This window comes from Phyllostomus discolor, chromosome 4 (genome assembly GCF_004126475.2).
Source record: "Phyllostomus discolor isolate MPI-MPIP mPhyDis1 chromosome 4, mPhyDis1.pri.v3, whole genome shotgun sequence".
NCBI lineage: Eukaryota > Metazoa > Chordata > Mammalia > Chiroptera > Phyllostomidae > Phyllostomus > Phyllostomus discolor.
This window is the reverse complement of record NC_040906.2, coordinates 113,548,718-113,572,618: the sequence shown is the minus strand read 5'-3', so window position 1 is coordinate 113,572,618 and position 23,901 is coordinate 113,548,718. Positions and strand designations below refer to the sequence as shown.

General features: G+C 47.4%; 1 protein-coding gene and 1 long non-coding RNA gene across 2 annotated transcripts in view; one reads left to right on the top strand and one right to left on the bottom strand.

Moving 5' to 3' along the window:
* The window catches only part of LRFN2 (leucine rich repeat and fibronectin type III domain containing 2), a 180,923-nt gene extending 172,580 nt beyond the window's left edge, over positions 1-8,343 (top strand). Inside the window, exon 3 of the mRNA XM_028510440.2 lies at positions 6,544-8,343. Coding sequence (XP_028366241.1) covers positions 6,544-7,522 — 979 coding nt within the window. The 3' untranslated portion in view covers positions 7,523-8,343. The remainder of the gene's footprint in view (positions 1-6,543) is intronic.
* A 10,891-nt stretch (positions 8,344-19,234) lies between these two features.
* Positions 19,235-21,009, bottom strand: LOC118500193. The gene is made up of 3 exons (XR_004902743.1): positions 20,876-21,009; positions 20,271-20,395; positions 19,235-19,928 (listed from the first exon to the last, which is right to left on the bottom strand). It is a non-coding gene; the product is annotated as an uncharacterized LOC118500193 (long non-coding RNA).
* Between the last annotated feature and the right edge of the window lie 2,892 nt (positions 21,010-23,901).

The window sequence follows — 23,901 nt, the reverse complement described above, 5'->3', positions numbered from 1 at the left end:
CATCCAAGGATGGAGGTACGTGGAAGAGACAGTATGACCAGAGCCTCAGATCCAGATCCATCTGGCAGGAGCTACAACCTTGGAAACTAGAATCATACAGGAGGCTCAGTGTCATAAGCATCTGTTTGTGATGTAGCCTTTCCTATAAGTCAGCTGGGCGACTGCTCGGCTATCTGTCTGCTGAGCAGCCCGGCACCAAGGCATAGACGAGAGTCACACACAGTAACTCTGCTGTTCACTCAGCCTTTATTAAATGCATGTTCACTTTAAAGTAGAGCATGAACATACATTAATGTCCTACTCACACTCTAACAATCAAAGAGAAATATAACACACACAGCAATCAATGGGGGATAATGAACCTGAGTCCCAGAGTCTCAGTCTGCAGGTGCAGGAGACAGCATGGTGGGCAAAGGAGTGATCTGTGTCTTGCAAGAAAGGTTCTCCAGAGCCAAGTGGGCAGCAGGGCAGGTGATGTCCTCAGTCCAGCAGGGCAGAGCCTCCCATGGCCGATGCCAAGGGAGATCAGCATGGGGTGGAGCAGCCCTCTGGTATGTGGAGCTCGGCTGTCTCAGCAGTGGCCTGCAGCCTGCCTCAGCTGTATCTTGAAAATGGTGTACTCCACTGTTTTGGGTCTTTCTGAAAAATGTCTTGACACCCGTGCTGGCAAGTGTGGAATTTCCCCAGGAGTCTATGGGTGCTCTCACTCTGCAGACATGGCAACTCTGATCATGTGTGTAGATATCTTAAGTTGTCTCCTTGTCCGACATGTCTGCTCTGACCACATGAGCAAATATATCTACTAGCCAGATGTGTTTACTCTGACTTAGGTAATTTTCCTCTTGCACTGAAGTGTCATGGCTGACTGACAGCCATTTTAGTTGACACAAGTGACTCCACTTTGCTTTATAGACTTTATGCTATCTTAATTGGACCAATGCCATTGTATTGGTCCCACTCTCCACACTCAGGAGCCAACAGGGAGAAGCAGAAAAAGAGGAAGAAATGCTGACTTCTCCCCTCCTCCCCTCCAGTCTTGCTCCAGTACTTCCATTAGCCAACTCTATCTGGAAGCCCAAGGGCAAAGGAGCCTGGGAAATGTGACCTATGAGACCAAGGGGGCAGGTGGAGGGGAAGACATCTGACAGCAAATAGTAACCAGTAGGCTGTGATTTCTTTCTGTGGTATCAGCTGTAGCTATCATCTGTAGATGTGCTTGCTAGTGTTAAATTGAATGAACAAATGCCAAATGAACATTAATAGGAAAAAAACACTCAGAAGGCTCTTATGCTTTTTTGTTTTTCCTGGGTAAGTGCTTGGGGTTGCAATTTCAAATTGTACTTTAGAACATGTGAGCGTAATTAAATTTTACACATTGGAGCAAGTTAACTTAAAATGGCAATTCATATTTTCTGCTAACAGAAATGTTGCTAGTTTATGTGATGGAAAGAATCCTACCATAATTTTAGGATGTGTCTTTCACAAAGAGGATGTACCCTGATGGTTGTGGCACATATTTCCTTTTGCCTCTCCATCCATCCACCACCCCTCCTCCACCCTGCTGTGTGCCCTGAAAGGCTGACCAGTATGCACCCATTAACTCTGGCTTTTTTTCTTACAATACTATTTTTTAAAGATTTTTTTTTATTTTAAAAGAGGGGAAGGGAGAGAGAAAGAGAGGGAGAGAGAAAGAGAGGGAGAGAGAAAGAGAGGGAGAGAGAAACATCCATGTGTGGATGCCTCTCATATGCCCCCTGCTGGGGACCTTCCCTGCAACCTAGGCAAGTGCCCTGACTGGGAATAGAACCAATGACCCTTTGGTTCACTGGGCAGTGTTCAATCCACTGAGCCACACCAGCCAGGTCTAAAGTCTGGCTTTTTGTTGGGCTCAGCCATGGGGAGCAGTAGCAGAAGAGTGGGAGGAATGAAGACAGTGAGATCAGGGTACTTATTTGTCTGGTTATTTGTTCATGGGCTCTAAGATTCCCCCTGGCTACCTCTGTCCCTCACCTAAATATTCTAGACCAACGTGTCTCAAGAGGGGATGATTTTGCCCCCAGAAGATGTCTGGCAATGTCTAGAGACATCTTTGGTTGTCACAACTGGAGACGCTACTGGCATCTAGTGGGTAGGGGTCAGGAATGTTAAACATTCTATAGTACACAGGACAGCCCACCAAAACAAAGACTCATTCAGCCCAAAGTATCAACAGTGCCAAGGCTGAGAAACCCTATTCTAGATTACTACTTCTCAAGCTATTCATAGTGAAGGACAAGGGCTGTTTATACCCCATCTGTTGCAGACCAATGCTTTTGTAAGAATATAATAGAAATAAATTATCAGGGAAAATCATTGTGCACTTGAGTGTCACAACCAGTGTCAGGTTGCTGTAAAACTTTCTTAATGCTTACTCTCAATTTCTGTACTGTCTGATCATGAATATGGACTGAACAGCTCATCAACCAGCATCTAGCAGTGGGCTACACTTTGAGTAGCATGGACCTTCATAAGTCTTTCTCCTCCTGGGATTTGGTGACCTCACCTGGTATTCTCAGCCCCAGAAAGGGTAACAGCATGGCAGCTACCAACTCTGAGTTATTGCATATTCCCTTGTTGTCCCCCCTCCCCTAACCACGACTTTGTAATGAGTTCTTTTGTAAGTAAAGTCTTATTATCCCTCTGTGAGTGTGCCTTCTGCCCCTGAAAATCCTGACTGATTCTGAAGCATTTTCCTGAAGAATGTGCACAAAGTTAAAGGGTGTTCAGGTGGAAGAACAAGAATGTGATAGGCAACCAGGTTGGACTGTTCCTCCAGGTAATGGAAGCCCTTGAAGAATGTTTCAGTGGGCAAGGGGCATGGCCAGGGGTGTGCTTTAGATGCAGCTCTCTGGAGGTAATGGTGCTGAGCACACCAGAGGCAGGGAAGCACATCTGGAGGCTGCTGCATTCACCTAGACCAGAGATGGCCAGTCCAAAGCAAAAGGGGTGGGATGTGGGTAAGAATAAAGGTGGGATCCAGGCTGTCTGACCTGGCCAAGAGAATCAGTGGTTGGTGGTGTTGGGGACTATGAGAAGGAGGACAGGGCTATGTGGGCAGGAGATGAGTGTGGTTCTCTCCCTAAAGTTTGAATGGTGCCCATTTCACATGACTTGCTTATGCAGTTTGTCTCTTCCACTGCCTGGATGGGGGCGTGGTGTTGCTTCTGTGAGTTTGGGCTCTGAATCTCAGTGGATCCAGATCTGGCCTCAGCTCCAACAGGGCCCCACAGAAAGTGAAAACTGTTTAGCTTCCTCCTTCCCTAAATGGAAACAATGATAATGTCCTCAGGGGGGCTGTCAGGAGACTAATGCGTGTAAATTTCCAAGTGCAAGCTTGGCACGTGGTGAACACTGGTTAGTGCTGTTATTGGTAAAGGCAATCTTGACTGCCAGAGGCTATTTTGAGCCCCCTCGCTCCCACTCTTCTGTAAGGACACGTGCATGTAAGTCCACACACATGCATACAGATGTGCATACATGTATGCACACACTGCATTGCAGAAGAACCAGGAGCTGCTTTCTTCTGATGGGCCAATTCTCATGCAAGACTTTTCCAAGCCTGACCCTTCACCCGCAATGCCAGGGATCAGCCTCACCCTATTAACTGTCATTTGCAGTGCAGCTCAGCTATGGCTTCATCACATCATGATTTTCCCTGACTGGGGTAACAAAGAGGAAAGAGAGAGGCCACGCAGGGTCCCACACAGTCACCTGCAGAGGGCAGAAAAACAGGCCAGTGGCTGCATGGCACAGTAGTCGGGAATGGAGGCTCTGCGGCCAGACTGCCTGGTTCAGATCCCAGCTCTGCCACTGTCTAGAGCAACACTGAGCAGATGGCTTAGTCTTCCTGTGTCTCAGGTTCTTTATCTGTAAAATGGAGATGACAGTCATGACCCAACCCACCCTCCAACAGTTGTTGGGGGGATTAAATAAGTATTTATCCTCTTAAAGATCTTAAAACAGTACCTGGCACAAAATAAGTCCTCCATGGTAACTACTCTTTATTTTTATTATTATTATTATTATTAGTAGTAGTAGTAGTAGTAGTAGTAGTAGTAGTAGGCTAGGCTTCCTAGAGGATGGTTTAAACACTGAGATGATTAATGCATTAAATGCAATATGGAATGTAGAAGCCCTTGTCACATAACAGGTGTTCACTAAAAATGCCGGCCCATTCCTCATCCTCAAATGGATCAGCTCTTACACTGCTCATGCTCCAGTGAGGTGGCAACTTGCACGGACTCAGAGTGGACAGGAGCTGGGCTGCCTGGGTTTGAATCCCAGCTCTGCCAGTTATGTTTGCTTCCTACCTCTGGAGTCTGTTTCCCCCTCTGCAGGATGAGGAGCAAACTAGTGGCTACACAGGGCCTGGCACACAGCTGCCACTTGGTAAGTGTTTGCTCTTATATTGTCACTGTTCTGGGGGTGGTAACTCCTGCCTCTCCAGCTTCTAACATGACTCCAAGGGGAAGGAAGTGGGCCCTGTAGTGCTGGCCACTGAGGGCCCTCAGGGCTCTGCCCAGTGATGTGTGAGGCACAGGGGACTCTGAGCATTGTTCCAGAGAAGGAGTTGGCTGACAGGCCCCAGGCCAGGATGGGCTTTTCACTGAGATGAGAAAAATGCCCCATGTTCATCATGTGGTAAGGAACAAGCCCAGACTATGGAAGTAGAAGCTAGTGCTAAAGTCCCAGCTACCCCATCTTAGCAGTCCAGCTGTGTGACTTTGAGTAAATCACTTAGCCTCTCTGAGTCTTGGCCATTGCACTCCCTGGACATGAGAGCAGGACTGCCCTGATGCCCGAGAAACAGATAGCCCTGAGGGCCTGGCTGGCAGGCATTAGCTGAATCCAGCCATCCCCACTCCCCTCTACCTACCGCTTCTGCCCAAGCACTGTAGCTATGGGGTTGGGGTGAAGCAGGGGATGAAGCTCCCTCTGTGGTGGCTTCCCCAGCAGCAGAGCAGCTGGGAGGGTGAGGGGGGAGGCAGAATTCCCAGGTTGCCCCCTGACGGGATGTCAGTACCTGCCTCTCAGCTCTACTCCTCTGGGCGGACCTCCCAGGTAGAAGTCCTCAGCCTCTGGAATTTCACATCTGAAATCTCAATTAAGCTGCCTGACTCTGGGTTTGAGGAGTTGATGGCTATTGATGGAGCCATTGAGTAGCAGAGGGCAGGAGAATGGAGGGTTTTTTGGGAGTGGGGGCTATAAGGAAGGCTGCAGACAGGAACATGGCAGGAGTGTGTGTAGGGTATCATCTCTGGAAACAGCACAAAGCACACTATGTGAACAAGAGCCTCCATGATCAGGGTTGGAGTCCTGGCCTCCTGAATATCCAGGCTACATTGGATGGGCCCCAGCATGGGGAGACTGCTGCCTCAACAGATCTTCCCCTAAGGAGGACTGCTGGACTGCTAAGGAGGGACCCATCTGGGCCTCCCCAACCACAGAAACTCTTTCTGCAGGTCTCTGTGGTTGTGCCAGGCCTGCTATGGCTGTGACAGAGGAATCGCCCTCCCCTCTGGGAAGCAGAATTGCCCTCTAATCTAGAATTGCACCCCTACCCTCAGTTTTCCCCAGCAAACCTCCTCCCTCTCCCCTGCCACAGGCATGAGAAAGCCATTTGGAGATGAAGATGGTCTTGGCTCCTGAGGTCAGGACCTTGTCTGTGACTCTATATAGCATGGGGCCTAGGGAGGAGGCTCCATCAATGTTGATGCATCCCCAAGGAGAGGACAAGGCAGAGGCCAAGCCTTCGGGTGGGCTGGAACAGGGCCAGAGCTGACCTAACTCTCACACAGCACTTCCCAGAGGCTCTGGAATAGTTGCATGGCAGAAGCAGGGCTGGCTGGCAGGGGTGGGAGGGAGTGTCCTTTTGTTTATTTTCTGCTTTTTCCTCAGGACTTTAACCTCTCTGTCTCTCCCTTTGCCCCTCCCTGTGTTTCCTCTCTCATCTCTGCTGGGTCTCTCTTCTTTCTTCCCTGTACCTCCATCTCTAAACTACTTTCCTGCCTCTACTTTGAATTCATTGTGTTTATTTCCACCTCTTCTGGGTGGTTTTCCCACACTTGATCACTGATGCCTCTCCCTGCATACATCTCTCTCTGACATTTCTACCCTTGAATCTTTCTATCTCGCTTCCCTTTTCACCCTGACCTGTCTTTCTGTTTTCTTACCTGGGTCCCTCTCCTCACACCTCTGATTTCTTCGCTATTTCCTATGTCTTGTTCCTGTCACCTGCCTGTCCATGCTGCTTCCCCACTCATGCCTCCTCCTCCTCTCTGTTCTCCATGTCTCTCCTTCCCTGTCTCTTCACCTCTCTCTCTCTCTCTCTCCTGCTCTCCTTCATTCTGTATCCCTGTGTCCGTCTCTCTGTCTCTCTCTCACTTCCCCTCTTCTTCATTCCTCCTATATCTGTCACTCCCTCTCTTTCTCTTTCTTCCTCTGTCCCCCACCACTCTGCCGTCCATCACTATCGCCCTCTGTGTCTACCTCCACCCACCCTAGGATGATCCCAGCTTCCAACAAGGCCTTTGTGGTCAACAACTTGGTGTCAGGGACCGGCTATGACCTGTGCGTGCTGGCCATGTGGGATGACACAGCCACAACACTCACGGCCACCAACATTGTGGGCTGTGCCCAGTTCTTCACCAAGGCCGACTACCCGCAGTGCCAGTCGATGCACAGCCAGATCCTGGGCGGCACCATGATCCTGGTCATCGGTGGCATCATTGTGGCCACGCTGCTGGTCTTCATCGTCATCCTCATGGTGCGCTACAAGGTCTGCAACCACGACGCCCCCAGCAAGATGGTGGCTGCCACAGTTAGCAACGTGCACTCACAGACCAACGGGGCCCAGCCACTTGCTTTGAGCAGTGTGCCCAGTGGGGCCCCTGTGCCAGGGCCACCCAAAGTAGTGGTGCGCAATGAGCTGGTAGAGTTCAGTCCCAACTTTGCCCGACACAGTGACTCCTCTTCCTCCAGCTCCCTGGGCAGTGGGGAGGCAGCGGCACTGGGACGGGGTCCCTGGAGGCTCCCTCCCCCTGTCCCACGTCCCAAGCCCAACCTTGACCGCCTAATGGGGGCCTTTGCTTCCCTGGACCTCAAGAGTCAGAGAAAGGAGGAGATGCTGGACTCCAGGACTCCAGGCGGGAGAGGGTCTGGGACTTCAGCCAGGGGCCACCACTCGGACCGAGAGCCACTGCTGGGACCACCTGCAGCCCGGGCCAGGAGTCTGCTTCCCTTGCCCCTGGAAGGCAAGGCCAAGCGCAGCCATTCCTTCGACATGGGGGACTTTGCAGCTGCAGCTGCAGCAGCTGGAGGGGTTGCTCAAGGTGGCTACAGCCCCCCTCGGAGGGTCTCAAACATCTGGACAAAGCGCAGCCTCTCTGTAAATGGCATGCTCTTGCCCTTTGAGGAGAGTGACCTAGTGGGAACCCGGGGGACTTTTGGCAGCTCTGAATGGGTGATGGAGAGCACGGTGTAGGCTTGGGGGTGGGTGTTCTCTCACCTGCTCTTGCAGGATGGAAGAAGGGGAAAGAATATTGGCAAGTCTTCATGGTGTTTCCATGGTGATGTTTACATCCAGGGACAGTTTAGTCTCCCTGTCAATGGCCTCCCCCTGACCGCCACCCACACCACCTTCCCAGGCCTGTCCCCCACCACCCAGCCAGGGTGTGCTCAGGGAAAGCAGACTTGATTTCTAAGTGTCGGACTGAGCTCTTAGTGTTTGGAAAGGTGGGACTCTCTCCTTTCTACTCACAAATGCAGTGTATAAGCAAGTTGCTTTGGATTGCTTATGGTTCCAGTGTTGTTTTTATTTCTTAATTTATTTCTTCCACTTCCTAAATGCCTCCTCTTCATTCACACAGATAATGGAGAGTTTGTTCTACATATGAAAACAGGTTCCAAGCAGCCCTGGCAGTGGGAGATTATTGCCAATTGGGAGAAGGGACAAAGTCTGGTCTCCCTCTTGTTTTGGGGAAGACTGTGGAGTCCCTTGTCCAGACCTCTCATTATTCACAACCATCCCCAAACTTGGGACAGTTGAGTGATCCCCCTATACCTGACCCAGCTTTCTTTGCTTCTGAAACATGTCCACATTCATCACATTGGCTTAAACCAGAAGCGTAACTTCCTGGACTTCTCATGTGTGTCTGGGAGAAGGAGAGGGCTTTCTGAGTTATAATGGTGTAAAGGATGTTAGCTCTTGGAGTTCCTTTGGGATTTTGGCCTCTTTTGAGGGGAAGCTGTGACAGTAAGTCCCCATGAGCATGAGGTGGGCCAAGGGTACTTCTCATAAAAAAAGTATATTGGTTTGGCATAGGAGCACTGGACTTCGAGTCCAGAGCCCTGAGTTTGGGTTCCAGAACCACCACTAATTAAACCAGCTGAAGACATTGATGGTGGGGGGAACCCTTTTCTCTCTCTTTGGTCTTCAGTCTCCTAATTCACAAAATACTGGGATTCAGGTCTCCAATTTCACTCCAGTTCTAAGGACCAGTGAACTCTCATGACTATAAATGTTTGGTTTTCCAGCTCAGCAATACCAGTAGCACAGGCTGGTCAAGCCATCCCTCTCCTTCCTGCTACACACAGAGGAGAATCCTAGAGGATTTGGAAGGGAATGCTGAATCTTTTTAGTATCATTGAGTTTTAAAACTGGAAGAGGCATTTGCAATTATTTCATCCTCAACCCTCCCACCCCTTCCCCCAAAGTATAAGGGACTTGCCCAGTCACACAGGGAGTTAGCGACCAAATCAGGGCAGAGGCCAAGGCCACCTACCTGCTGGGTGGTGGTGGGATCTGTCACCCTCTCTTCACCCAGGCTAGGGCATTTCTGTGTCCGAAATCTGACCTTTGTTTATTGCTACAGAAGCTGGCTCAGGGTGGGACATGGGGATGCCATCTGTGAGGAGGATCCATCCATGGAAGTGACATGATGGCAATGGGAGGGCACATGGGCTCTCGTCCATGTAAGGAGAGACCCTTACCCTCCCAAAGTGTTGAGACGGACAGGGAGATGTGGCCAGGGAGAAACTGCTTTATCGGCATCTGAAGGACTTTCCTGGCATCTCTGTCTCCCCTGGTCTCAGTCTGTTTCAGGTCTCTCCTCATTGCTAACACACTACCTCTCACTTCATTTCCCCAACTCATCCTTTCCCCTCTGAAACCTCTGCCATTGATCTGTAGCCTCCCTCTTGTCCTTTTCCCTTCTTCTTCCACTTGCCAACCACACAACATACAAAACATATATGTGAGTCTATCTTAGGCTGAAAAGTTCTGATGGGCTCAGACCTAGAGCTGAGCTGGTGGCCCCCACCCCAACCCAGAAAGCACAGGAGAGGGTGGACAACAGTCTATGCAGGATTGCCTTCTGGCCCCAGCCCAGGAGCCTCCGAATCCCATGACTTCATCCTTCCTCCCCTTCCTTCCTCACTTTCTTCTCTCCTCACCTTCCCTCCACCTCCTGTTTTCAGACTTCTTTTTCTTCCTGTGACTCTCTGCCTTCCCCAGTCCCTGTGTGGTCCTGGCAAGGGCATTAACAGACCAGGCCAGTCTCTTCCTAAGACCACAAGTTAATTTTCCCAGGCCAGTACCAGTGCCAGAACACAAGCCTTCCCCAGTCATGGTGGCATCCACAGAACTGGGGGACTTGAAAGGAAATCTATCCCACCTGCCCCCCCCGCCCCCCCCCCCCCCCCAAACACACTGTTTTCCTCCTCTCCTTTTCTCTCCTCACCTTTCTCACTCAGTCTTTCAAAATGTAGCCATTGAGAAAGTGGCCCCAAATACCGCCTTTCTTTTTGCCTTTGAGTTCAGACACCCAGAGGGAAAGTGGTGGACATCAGAAGGGGAGCAACCAAACATCTGTTCTCGTCGGCGACTCTGAGCTCTGTCGTGATATGATATGTACTTGCGCTGTGTGTGTGTCATGTTTCTGACTTGAAGTTTTGAAAGCATCATCCCTTTGGTCAGAATATAAATGCCAATCTTCTCCTTTGCTAAAAAAAATGTACAGTAAGATGTACAGTTTTAAAAACAAACCAACCAACCACACTTTTTGGGAGAGAGAAAAAAAGAACATTCTCATGTCTGTGAATGTCTGCTGTTCATTTCTCTGGAAACTGCGGCCTTCTAAAGCTGGCTTTGAAGCATCATTTTCCTTACACCTTCGTTTGTTACTGCCCGGTGGGGGCCTGCTTCCTGCCGAGTTCATGTATACGATGGAAACCTTCTGAAATAAGGGAATGAGGCCATCCTCTGGACTAAAGAGCAGGAGAGGGATCTAGAGTGGAGCTCCAGGCTACAACAGACTAGTGTGTCTTCAGTTACCCCGAGAATCCCACCTGTTAACTGGACTCTCTTACATACCACCTGCCTCCCTTTTCTAGACTGGCTACTACCACACTTAGCCACTAGGGGCGCACAGGTACCCTCCACACATTTTGGTTGAGCTCTGTATGGCACTTTTTCAAAATGGGTCTTTTATTGGAGAAGCACTATAATAAACCAAAGCACAAATCCAAAGTATGGAAACAAATGAGCTTCTGGAACACAGCTCCCCAGCCCTATTTTCCTCGAATGTCAAGATCAGCACTGACCAATAGGAATGAAGTGTAAGTCACAGTGTCATTTTAAACTTTCCAGTAGCCAAATTAAATCAAGTTTAAATAAATGGGGATATCTTTAACTTTAAACTTGACTTAAAGTTAAAGATAATTAACTTTAAGTGAATATATCCAAAATTTTATATTTTCAACACATAATCACTGTAAAATTATTAATGAGACATTTAACTTTTGTTTGGTACCAAGTTTTGGAAATCTGGTGTGCTTTTTTACATTCATGCCACATCTCAATTCAGACCAGCCACATTTTAAGTGCTTTAGAGGCACATGTGGCTATCACTGGCCACTGTGTTTGGCAGCACAGTTCCAGGCATGCTACAATTGACTTGGAAGCCCAGCTTTTGGAAAGGGGAAGGAAACTAACAGTTACTGAGCACCTAGAGTTTTCAGGTATGTTGGTATTTACATTCATTTCTCAATGAAACCTCCCTGCAGCCTCTCAAGGTAGATATTATGCCAATGTTATGAATGAGAGGCTCAGAGGGGTTAAGTAACTTCCCAAGGTCACACAGTAAGTTTGGCTGCAAAGCCTCAGATCTTTCCATAATATCAATGCTGCCTCCTCTATCCTTTCTTTCTCCTTTCAAACCATTATAGGTTGCAATTTACACTGATGGAAGTACTCAAATTTGTAGCCCTACCTAGAAGCTCTTGGTTTGGCCTCAAGGTCTGGTAAAATTCTGAGTGTTGACTCCAGGTAAAAGCTTCATGGTTTCTTCTGGTGTTACACTGGCCTCCTGGCCCTTCTTGGCTTGTAACACATTCCCTTCTTTGGCCAAGAAGATTCCCCCAGGCTTCAAACAGTCCTTCCCAGATCACCCTTGTGATCGACCCTACTCCTAACCTAGTGAATTGTTTAATAGCTTTCCACTTCCAGCCTTGTCTATTCCCCTCTGTCCTGAAAGCCTGTAACTTCACCTCCTTAAGACAGAAAGCCTCACACCAGCTTGCTGCAATGACCAGGCCCATCTTCCCACCTCTTCCTACTCTAAAACCCTTGTCTCCATCAGGAAGGGTGTTCACCCACCCAGACCCGCTTTCCTGATAAGAAAGAAGACTTCAGGCCTCTGATCTTTTGCAGAAGAGAGGTAGCTGATAACCTCTGAGCCCACCTGAATTATTAAGCTTTCTGAAAAATAATCCAACTCTCTGTTTCCAAGTTCTTAATAATGACACATTCTTCAGGTTTTCCTCAAAGGAAATGTTTTTCATTTTGCCATTATAATAGTGTTGGTATTCCAAAAGAAGTTAAACACGCACTTTTTTTTTCCTTTGAGAGATATAGTTTCCAGCAATTTAAGAGGAAGGTCATTGTCTCAGATTTTCTCCTTTCAAAATGAGTAGTAACTACCCTCCCAAAGTCTGTGGGTGTTGATGTTTCATAAGTACAGCCTGGGTACTTCTGCATCTTCTATTCTCTGTTCTCAGTGTGTCTGCAATGAAGATCTCAGGGCTTCAGCAAGCTGGTGGGGCTTGCTCTGTTTTGTAGCCACTGGGGTCTCTGAAAACTGCTGCTGGTAAAACAGACACACTTATTCAAAAGAACAGACTATCAGCAGGCAGCAGGCAGAACCTGAACACGCAGTTTTAAATTTCACACCTACATTCCCAAACTCAGCCATTCTATGAGATTCTGTTGGCAGTAGAGAAAATTTGTTGTGACAAGAAGTCTTCTCCCAGTTAAATACCTGAGGTTTCTATATTCACATTATAATATAATTCGACCCATTCAGATTGCTCTCCCAACATCTAACAGGAACACTGTCCTCTTCACAATTTAAAAATATCTGTTGTGCTTTCAGTCTCTAAACCAAAGATCTTAGTTTCTCAGTTTCTGTGGTCTCATTTAAGATTCCCCAGCTCACAGCCAGTCCGTGTTTACAACAAGGTTAATTGGTTTCCCTTTACTGCAGCCTCTATCAGAGGAAAATTGATAAGAGTTCCAACAGAACAAAGAGGGAAGCTGTTGTTGACCTCCCAAGTTGTCCTGTGATCCTGGTCATAGCGATTTATCCTCTTCCAAAAAGAGCAGTGATCTTGTCCCATGTCTTCATTTTGGACAGTGTTTGGCACTTTCTTCTGCTCACCAGCTCTGGGGAAATGGGCCCAGATTGCAGGCTCTGGGTTGGTGATTTTCCTTGTTAAAATCATTGTCTGGTCCCTTTATCCAACAATTGAATGGCTCCTGGTGAATGAGAACCAGTATTCTCCTCTACCATCTTGTGCTGGAGTTTCTCTGGGGCTGGAGCAAGAAAGACCTCATTGTCTAGCTCCTTTCTGAGATGTCAATGCATCCAGCAGTTACGTGCTTGATCCCTACTGATGAGGAAGTGAAGCTGCAATTTTACCCATATGCATGGGGTTCCAAAAGCCATCTGATCCACAGCCTGTCAGAGTACTGACCAGCTTCCCATGGCCTGGGCCCCTCATTCCAGCTGCCATCTGTTTAGGTGATGATGACACACCCCCTCCTCTTTTGAACCTCCCCTCTAATATGTGTTCATTGGTGCTCCTAGCACACCCAGCAATGACTCTACCATATATATATATACTTTGCGAGGGTGAGTTTTCTTTCCTTCGACTCCCTTATGTTACCTCCAAGATGTCCCCTCTTCTCCAAGCTGTGGTTACCTCTGTTAGCTGACCTTCCTGATACTGTTCCCACTCATGAAGAAAATTTTCAGAGTCCCACATCTGTCCCCTTCATCACTGGCTTGGCAGTCCTGGTAACTGCAGGTATTTTGCTCACCATTTGAGAAGAGGTGTGACAAAGAAGAGATTTAAGTTCTCCTTTATACCAATGAATCCCAAATGTTCCCTTCCTGGGTTCCCTGTCATGCTCTCTCCACTCATTCTTTTGGGGATGTCTCAAGGAAACAATTCTGTCTGTCTACAAAAGATGGGCTGGTTGACTTCCCTACCCAAACTAATTACAGGAAAATTCTTATTCAGTCCCTTCATTAGGTTGACTCAGGATTGGCATTTTTCCAAGTGGATATTGAACTGCAAAACGAAATTGATAAATATAGCTGACTTTCATTGAGAGTTTCCTATGTTCCATCCACTGTTCTAAGAGCTTAATATAGATTATTTCAATTATCATCAAAACAACACAATGAAGCAAGTATTATTATCATCATTGCCACTGGCAAAACTGAGATAGAGAGGGGTCATCTAAGTTACCGTGTGTCATACCGCTAGTGAGAGGTAGATTTGGGTAAACATTTAATAACCTGAAGGTGCCTCCAGAGCTTCAGAAGTGATTAGTAATGTAGTTTTCTAGGCTTTATGTAAAAAGCCTAAATCTTGGCATGTGAACCTTGAATCTGAGAAGACTGAGCCCAGCAGAGAAAGTGAAAGAGGTGGGAAAATCAGTGCTGTGTATGTTCAACATGCATTTGCTGACCAGCTACATCCTCACATCATGCCAATTTTAAGAGAAATCAAAATAAAAATGAAGGGCTCTGTTGTGCATACCCTTGATGGCTTCACATTTGCCCCTGAGGGGCAGGAACATAAACTGGTGTCTAGCTCACTGGTTTTACAAAGATAGGTCTGTTTTGACTCATTTCAAGATAATGAATACCTTTGATAGCTTTGGGAAGCCTACTATCTAGGAGGAGATGGATGATGGGCTGGCCAAGGCCATGACTCCCATGTGACACCTCTGGCTGAAAGTATTCACTAGATTTTAAATTCCAAAGGGACTTAGTATTAGTGATTGGCTTTAGGTCAAACTGGGACCCAGTCAGGAGCTGAAATCCCCAGCTTGGGACTTTCTTGGACAAGGAGAGGCGGGAGGAGGCAACTCTAGCTATTCTGAGAGTCTTAAAGAGGGATAGGAGGTAGGATGGAGGGAACAAAGCAAGCCCAGAAGAGGGGCAGTTGCAGAAAACTGGGGGTCCTGAATCACCCAAGACAGGTGTAGTCATTCTTGGGGGGGGGGGGGGGGCTGGATTCAGAGCCTGTTTCTTGGCCTCAGTTTCCTTTCCAGTAAAGTATCAGTGGTATCGACTCTGGTAAGTATGTCTGAGGAATACCATGTAGTTCCATAGATCACACATTGAACTGAAAAAAGCAGAGTGATAACAGTCATTATTATTAATAATATGCATCATTGAAAACATTATTATAAATTATAGTGTATTAGTGATGATATTAGGTAATTCAGGCTCAGAAAATCTGAGCAAACCTGGCAAAGCTATCAGAGGTCATCCAATCTAGCCTCCTTTAGTGGGTATTAGAACCCTCTGTTCAATACCCATGCAAACTGTTATTAATCTTACTATAAGCAAGATTGTGTATGATGGATTTCAGAATTCAGCCCAGGCAGGGAGTGGCTCCTTGTACTCCAATCAGTCAAAAACCTGATGGTTATGGCTCCATAATCCTAGTTGGCTCTTGCGGAGCCATCATTCCCACCCTCACAAGTAATCCAGAACCCAGACAAAAAGCAGCTCCTGGAGGCTGCTGTGGCCAAAGTAGTGGTAGGACACTATGTACAGAGCCAGGGCCCTGGCTGGGCAAATCACAGGGCAGGAGGTGTGGTGGGGGAGTGAAGATGCTGTTCCCTTGCCAAATCAGCCCTGGTGTCAACACTGAGAGAAGGAAGAAGGCAGGAAAGAAGCAAAAAGCATGTGGTAGCCCCTGATGCTGCTTTATGTCCTGGGACCCAGAGTCCCAGTTGCAGCTAAAAGGACCTGAACTATTCCAGGCCCCACCCTTGGGCTCTTTTACTCACCAGTTCCCCAATCCCTGCTTACCCTTCACCCTTATTCCAGTTTCTGGTCTATCAGCCAAAATCTAGCAACCAGAGCTCTGGAGTGACACAGATGCTGCTACCAGAGTCCTCCCACTGGCTTTCCTTTATTCGTTGGGTTAACGGGCATTTTCCCTCCTAGGATGTAAATGCTCCAGTGCCAGGTAAATCACCCAGTGAGAGGCTGAGAGTGGGCCAGCAGGTCCCCATTTGAGTAAGGAGGTAAGTACTTCCCAAGGAGTGGTAGGATGACCCAGGGAAGCCCACTGACCAGCCCTCTCTGTCTTTCTCTACCTGCTTGAGGTGGGAAAATTAAAATTGGTTCCCAGTTTGGTCTTTACTTCTGAATCATCACATTAATCCCAACCCGAATGTAGAAGAAATGTTAAAGAATCATTTCACCCAGCTGGAGGTAGGAAGGGGTTGGTTGCAGGGTGCATGGCTGGGCAGGCCCTTGGGTAGAGCTAATACTTCCCACTTGCTTCAGGGAGAGTCAGGGTGTGGTAAGATGCATTGCTGCAGATAGAGGACCCCCACACATGGAGAGTTTGGCTTCCATGTTGAAGGTAAACAGAGCTGACTAGGGGTTACACCAGGGTCTAGGAGGAAGTAGGGAGGACCTCACCAGCAATTAAGTAAAGGGGCCCAATTCTTCTTTGATCTTTGCACTTTTAAGAGTTCTGATGAGATTCTACCTTCTGAGGAATCCTGCAAACAGCCTTAGGTCAGTTCAGCTTTGACCCTTAGGGAAGCAGGGGCTGGGACTTTTTGGGGGACTTTTTGCTTAAACCCTAGGACTTTCCATTTTCCCTGAGGTTTATGGAAAATGGGGGTCTTTGCAAGGCATTAGAAGACCAGATGCTCTCACATGAGCCCTCTAACTTTAGGGTAGGAGACAAACTGGAGGGAGCTCAGACAAGAATATCTAATTCTAGGGGTGGTCAACTGAGGTTCCTTTCCTACATCCAGCCTTGTCTGCAGAATGGTAGGGGAGAAACACAACTGGAGACATTTGAGATAAACCGAGTCAGCTGCAAATATAGAGGTATTATACAGCATCTCACTCTTCTGCATAAATTATTTCACATGCATCTATCATACATTCCATTTCTTACCTAAAAACTCTAATTTATGCATTACTAGCTTCCCAATTTATAGATTTTCCAAACTGAGAATGAAAGTTCTTTCCCCTGAAAATTTTTGTAGAACTTATGGAATACAAGTGGATCTCAAACTTTAAATCTTCTGACCACAGAACTGGAGCTGCCTTCACACCACACCCATTTCTCCATGAACAAAAATGAGGTTTTGTCAACCTTCCATGGCTAGGCAGGCTAGGACAAGGGTCAGACACCATAATCTACTGTGAGGTCAGCAATAAAAAGGCAGGGGAGAGGGGTCCAGGCAAGGACAATAGGGAAGGGGCAAGGGGCAGAATCAAAAAAACAGTTGGGAGGACACAACAGTGCAGGTCCAGTGCAGGTCCACAGCTCACGTGTAGAAGAGGGGAAAGGAGCAGAGGCCCAGGGTAGGGTTCCAGCTAGAGTGTCTTTGTAGGCCTTCTACCTAGTGAAGCCCTGAGGTAAGCAACGCCTACCCAGGAGTTGAGATCTTTGTCAGGATTTGAGTATTTTTCCTGTATGCTTTCAGGTTCTTATTCCTCCTTGAGGGAAGGCAAAGACTCCTGACCCCTGGTAGGAAAAGAGACACAGTGGGAAATCCTGGCTGTGTCTACACCTACATTTCAAGGTCTAGTGGAAGAAGATGGGAGTGGGGTTTCCTCCATGAATACTCAGGGCATAGCCCACCCATCAAATCCATTTTTCTCTTCCAGGAATAGTTGGCCACTGAATGGGTGGAAAATGATTGAGAGTAGACTAATCTGCTATGTACAGTCTCTTTGGGAAGAGGGTTATTGTACAGAATGGAAGAAGTCTTTCAGAAAGCTTTATGGCATCTGGATTTATCTTGAACCAGCTAGGAAAATGAGGAGTCAGAACTCCCTTTTGGTTGTGAAGCACCATGAATAGGAACATTCTTCACAGAACCCAAAGGACCATCCATGCAGGGAAGAGGGAACTCATGTTATTTAATGAACAGTGTGGTAAGCATCTGATATAATTAGTTAGTCCTCATTATCCTTACCCATCCCTGTGATTTAGGAGTTAGAGCATCCACTGACAAAACTGAGACACAGAGAAATTCAATAGTTTGCAGAAGTTCATAGAACTCATTAGGGGAAGGGCTGGGTAATCACTCAGTAACTGGAGTTGCTCCAAAGTTTACCTAAGGAACAGCAAAGACATTAGAATTTCAGCTAATTTTCTGGAAGGAATCAGGACATGTGAGCAACGAGGGTTAAGAGTGAATGTAACATTTAAAAATGAATGCCTGGGGAAATGTGTTGAGCAGTGTGACTTCTCTGTGCCTGTCCCAGTGCCTTGTGGTAAGCAAAGGCTCCTCCTAAGGTCCTTAAACTTTGTCCAAACTGGGCATTAAATAATTCCCAGGTTCTTGTTTTCTATTTTTTGTTTGTTTTTGTCTTCTGAAATGTGGGGGTTGGAGAGTGTGGAAGAATGATAGCAGGCCTAAGGAGGCAAGTGACGTGCGTACGCTCTCATTAAAGGGAGCTGAGTCATTTTTTCTCTTTTCAGTATCAGCTGTAAAATGACCAAGGTATCTACTGCCAAAGATTCTTGTTTGCAAATTATACAGCTCTACATAGCTACACAGTAACCATTAGGGTGTGAGAAGTCACCGATTCATGGTAATTAATGAAGTGGATCAATGACAACACTTATACAATTATAGGACATTAATGATAATTATATATTAGGCCCAGAGTCTCAGGACTAGAAAGATCAAAGGTCTCCAAATAAGCCCTCCTTTGCTTATAAACATCCCTGCCAGGTGGTGCTATTACTAATGACTCCATACTTTTAATTTGTTAAGTCCTCCAAGGGAAAGAACTCATGCCCTGCAGTCCACTGAGCTCAGAGTTTGATCATTTTGGTTCTAAGATTGTACAGATTCCACCATTCATGTTCCTAAAAGACCCAGAGCTTTACAGAAGACAACTCCCAGATTATTCTGTGGTCACTACTGGGGTAGAAAAACACAGCCAGGGCCCTAGCTGGGGCACTTAGGGAGGTTTGTCCTCCTTACAAATCAGCTCTGGTCCCCATGGCACACTGGGGATGTGAGGGGCAGGGGTACTGGCAGCCCCTGAGGTCCCAGTAGGTGATGTGTTCTGGGACTTTCACGACCAATTGTGAGATCCAGAAGAGTCTCCCACAACCTCCCAGGTACACAGCACAGGCTCATGATGGGATACCACCACTCCGATTCACAGTTTAATAAGGACAACCACCCCCAGCCACCAATAATTTGTTCCCTAATAATTCTCCCTTTACCTGCATTAAGGACTATAAAATCAAGGTTATGAAAATAGTAACTCAAAGTTCCAAGACCTCAGTATGAACCACTATTTACTCCCTCATCCCTCCTAATGACCTGCCATTCTGATGGATAAGTTTGTTCCTTAATTTTTGCCCTATTACACTATAAATGTTCAGAGAAAATTCTACCAGGTGTCTCATAAACCAACTGGCTTTAGGTCTCTGAGACAGTGATGAGCATTATTCAAAGGGAGGGAGATGTAAGAGGACCAGGGGCCACCTCTATGCAGCCCCCTGCCACCCTCCCTTCATTCCCGTTTTCATGCAACACGGAACACCACCTGGTTTGGGTGGGAAGAAAATAAAAGGGCCCCAATATTTACTTCTGAATCAGCACACCAGTCACAAGTTTCAGTCGTCAAAAGCACATGGAGTCTTTATTAAACCTCTCCACTCGACCTAGGGCTGAGGGGCTTTAGCGGGGCCTGGGTGACTGACCAGGCCTCTAGAGCCCTTCAGGCCTCCTTCGTGGGAGGCCAGTTCTGAGAAACAAGACAGTACGTAAGTGCATAAAAGGGGGAGAATACACCCATATGAAAAGCCGAGTTTCTATGTTGATGGTAATTGGAAAGGCCTTTGGGTCAGAGCTGAGCTCTGGGACACACACTAAGAGTGACGAAGGGAAGGGACCCATCTTCTTGACTGATCTGAAAGCCTACAGCTCACAGCCTTGTCGTCCCTTCTATTCAATGTCATGTGGACCTTGGACTTTGAGAAAACTATGAACTGTGAGAGCTAGGCTTTTCTCCTGCTGCCTAAAGCTCCAAGCTCCTCCCTGAGGGTAGAGTACTGGATGTCTTGAGAGGTAAAGGAAGTGATCAAAATACAGAGAAGAAAGTCCCAGATCCCACCAACAACAGATCCTTTTCCAAATAGCTAAAGCCTTGCAAAGCCTTGGAAGAAGAGAGAGGACAGTCCCTCTGGGATGGGCACTGCTAAACAGGGCGGGCCTCCTAGTGCCCAAACAGGGGTGTGAGGACAAACACACCGCCTCCACACCGCGCTGGTGGGGCTGGACTGGTGATCGCGGGCAGTGACCAACCCTGTGAACAGAAAAGAAAATCAGAAGAAAATTAACACAGAGAAAGGCAACAGGCCAACAAAGTTAAAATCCCAAGGAATATGTAGCACAACTATTTTCAAAAGACATAACCATGCACATCCTCACAAAGACTGTGAATTAGGCATGATTATTTTGTCCCTTTTCAGGTGGGAGGGCATGCTCGCAAAGGTGTTGCCCACGATTACCCAGAGCTTCCACAGGAGACCTTGGACTTGGAATGAGATCCCCTCATCCCAGGCCTGGAGATCCTTCCCCCTCCACCAATCCCAGCAGGAAGGGAGGTAAGAAATGAGGCAGAGAAGGAAGCCGTGGGGGAAAATACCTCCAGATCCTGAGGGAGAGGCGGCCTAGCCGTCTCCAGGGATGCGCTGAGAAGGGCAGCCAGGCTGGGCACACGCTTGTCCTTGTTGTACTGCTGTCTTTCATGGCGCTCAGGTGGCTCTCCTCCTTCGGCCGTGACAGATGAGATGCAGAGGCAGCGGGAGAAGCGAGGGGAGAAATGCAAGGGTGAGGACCGAGGCAGTGGGGAGGGGGCGCCAGAGCGGCTTCGGGCCACTTCGGCCCGCCGCCCACCTCCCGCGCGGGCGGGGAAACCATCCCAGGGCCCCAGCGAGCAGAGGGCGAGGGCATGTGGTCCGGGGATGAGGCTTCCTGCCAGAACAGACCGCCCAGCGGGGTTACGGCGGCGGCACCGCTTCCAGTGGCCACGCAGCATCTTAACCCCGGCCTGCGAGGGCAGCGGGTGGCAGTCTGCGGGGCCGGCCGGGGCCGGGGTGCGGGCTCCGCTGGAGGGAGACTGGAGACGGCAGCCGAGGGGGTGAGGCCGGAGGCGAGGGGAAGCGCGCAGCCCCGCCCACCGCCGGCCCCCGGCGGGACAGGACGGGGCATCAGGAGGAGGGAGGACAGGGGTCCTGGGGGCCCACCAACCTGGGGCGAGGAAGAGAGCGCCCTAGTTCCCACATCCTAGGCCTTGGAGGTTTTCCTGAGGCTTTACATCGATTTGGATCTTCCTGGGCGGACTCGCCACAAGGTGGCTGATGAACCCAACCCACCCGGCTTCTGCCAGAAATTAACTGTCAACTGCTCCTCCTCCGGCCGTTGGCCACACCCACAGGCCTCCTCCAATCACGGGCCCAGATCCCCCCCCCCACCCCCCGGCCCGCCCTGCCTTCGTAGGGAGGAGAGAGGCCCTGGGCCTTCCAGAAAGTTCCTCAGCTTCGGAATGGTCCTAGTCCAGACTCTGCGTGGCGGGGTGGTGGGGCGAGGAGCCGCCCTGGGTCCTGGGAGGGTGAGGGCTTCTGGGAATGAGCCGGGTGGAGCGTCACCGTTGCAGAAGGTGGTGGGGGTATGGGAGGACATGTGAGCCCCAGACTTTCCGGAATGTACGTCAGTCCCAGCCTGGCCTTTGAGGGCAGAGGCCCAAGTGCACAGTGCCGGCAGTACCCCTTGCTTTGTATTTACCAAGCCATTGGCTCACAGGACACCTATAAGCCTGGAGCTCTCACTTTCATTATACCTCAAAGGAAAGTGCCATCCAGTAGGCACTGTGAGTGAAGCCTCATAAGAATCAGGAGCAGAGGTGCAATTCAGGCTCACCTAACGCCAACCTCTGGCATTTTTCCACCAACCAAAGATCTCTCACTAGAGAGAAATGTTTGAGCATGCTCAGCCAGCTCTTTGGGACCCAGAACCCTTAAGGAGGGTTTGTCATTATCCCCTGCTTCCTCTTGCATCTGCTGCAGGACCAGGGGGACCCGGGCTCTCACTCAGAGACTGGGCATCAGGATCCAGCCAATGGGAGAGGGTTGCTGAGCCGATGAGCGTGCCCCTGACCGATGAGAAGGGGAGAATGTCAGGATAGTTGGAGGGGTCCCTTGTGTTAATATTTATTGGGTGCTTATTTCCAAAGACTTTTTTGTCTTGAAAAAGTTCAAAATGTATCTTCATGTTTGAGTATTACATATTCTTTTTAAGAAAAAATGACATAGAATCACACAACAATGTTCCTTATTTTAACCATTTTAAAGTGTACACAATTCAGTAGCTCTTAAAACATGCATAATGTTGTACAAACATTATCACTAATTCAAGAACATTTTATCACCCCCAAAAGAAGTACTATACACATTAAACAGTCATGCCCCATTCTTTTCTTCACTCAGCCTCTGGCAACCGCTAATCAGCTTTCAGGATTTGCCTGTTCGGGACATTTCATGTAAATGAAATCACATGATATGTGCCCTTCAGTGTCTGGCTTCTTTCACTTAGCATAGTATTTTCAAGGTTTGTCCAAGTTGTAACATGTATTAATGTACTTCATTCTTTATAAAGCTAAATAATAATCCACTGCATAAATGACCGTATTTTGTTTGTTCACCCATTTGGATGAACATTTAGGTTGTTTCCACTTTTTGGTTACTATGAATAATTCTCTCTAAAATATGTATACAGTTTTTTTCATTTGAACATAGGTTTTTAATGCTCAATATTTAGGAGTGAAATTTCTGGGCCATATGGTAATTCTATGTTTAACTTCATGAGAAACTGCCAAAATACTTTCCCCACAATTGATATACCATGTTACATTCTTAAAAGAAATACATGAGAATTCCAGTTTCTCCACATTATCGTCAACACTTGTTAGTTGTTTTTTTTTTTTTTAATTGATAGCCATTTTAGTGGGTGTGGAGCGGCATCTCATTGGGGTTTTGATTTACTTTTCCCTTGTTATTGTTTTGTGACTTTTCTGAAGTAGTTTTGTAAAGTTTGTATCCTTTGTCATGCATGGTCACTAAAGTCTATTCTGTTAGATTAATGGTCAGCTAGTGATTTAAGAGAAACTTCTTTCAACACTGGAACTATAAGAAAAAATTCTCCCAGCCTTTTGCAAATGGAAAGTGTGTGTGTGTGTGTGTGTGTGTGTGTGTGTGTGTTGGGACATACATTCAACGCTCAGCTAGACAGTTTACAACTCTGCCTTAGCCTTCACTTCCTGCTTATGCAGAGACTGATGATCAGCCAGAGGTAAGAGTTTAGGGCCCTTTCTGGTCTTTTCTGAGCATGTGCACAGCCCCAAGTATGCCATGGCCTTCTAAGTTGTCAGAACTGGGTGGCAGATTTTCAAAGTCCTTATTCCCCCAAAGTATCTCATACTCCAGCCTTTCCTCCCAGGTTTTGAGGTTGATCTATTATTTTCCCCAACTATTCCTCTTTGCCTCAGGAAGCAGCATCTAATACATTTTTCTAAATGTTTTTGACAAATTCTCCCTAGGTAGCTGCCTCAACCCTTGGAATTTTCTAAGTGAAGTAAGGCAAGTCCTTTGAGACAGTTCTTCAAGGAGCCACCAGACAGATCAAAACAAAACCCACAATTATTTGAGAACAAAGTCTGTTTTGCTTCCACTGGTACCAGGTATGTACTGGGAATACCACCTATTTGTTGTCTTGACCACGCCAAGCTGGGGAGTGGAAGGTGGTGCCAGAATAAGTTAAAATGTCACAAAGCTTAATTAGTGAGGCTCATCTGCTTTTCCTTGATTACTCATTTCCCTGCTTTCTATAAAATTGAGGTTCTATTGATATTAGAACCTCAAAGTATAAATAAAGAAATTGAGAAAAGTATAAATGAAGAATAAAGAAATTGAGATACTTATTGGAGATAAGGATTATTATGGCAGTGGTACATATACCATATTTTTATTTTGTCTTAGTTGCCAATTTATAGTATACTTTCAAATAAGCACATGAATTCCCATATATATTTACTGAGATCTAGCCATGGTTAACATTTTGCCACATTGACCTTATCATTCTCTCTCTCTCTAGCTCTCTCTCTCTATGGTAAGTTACATTACATTGTGCCTGTTTACTCCCTCATAATAAGGAAATTCTCTTAAAGGATCACAGGAGGTACCAAGCAAGAAAGTTAGTGTGTATACAATACTAACAAGCTA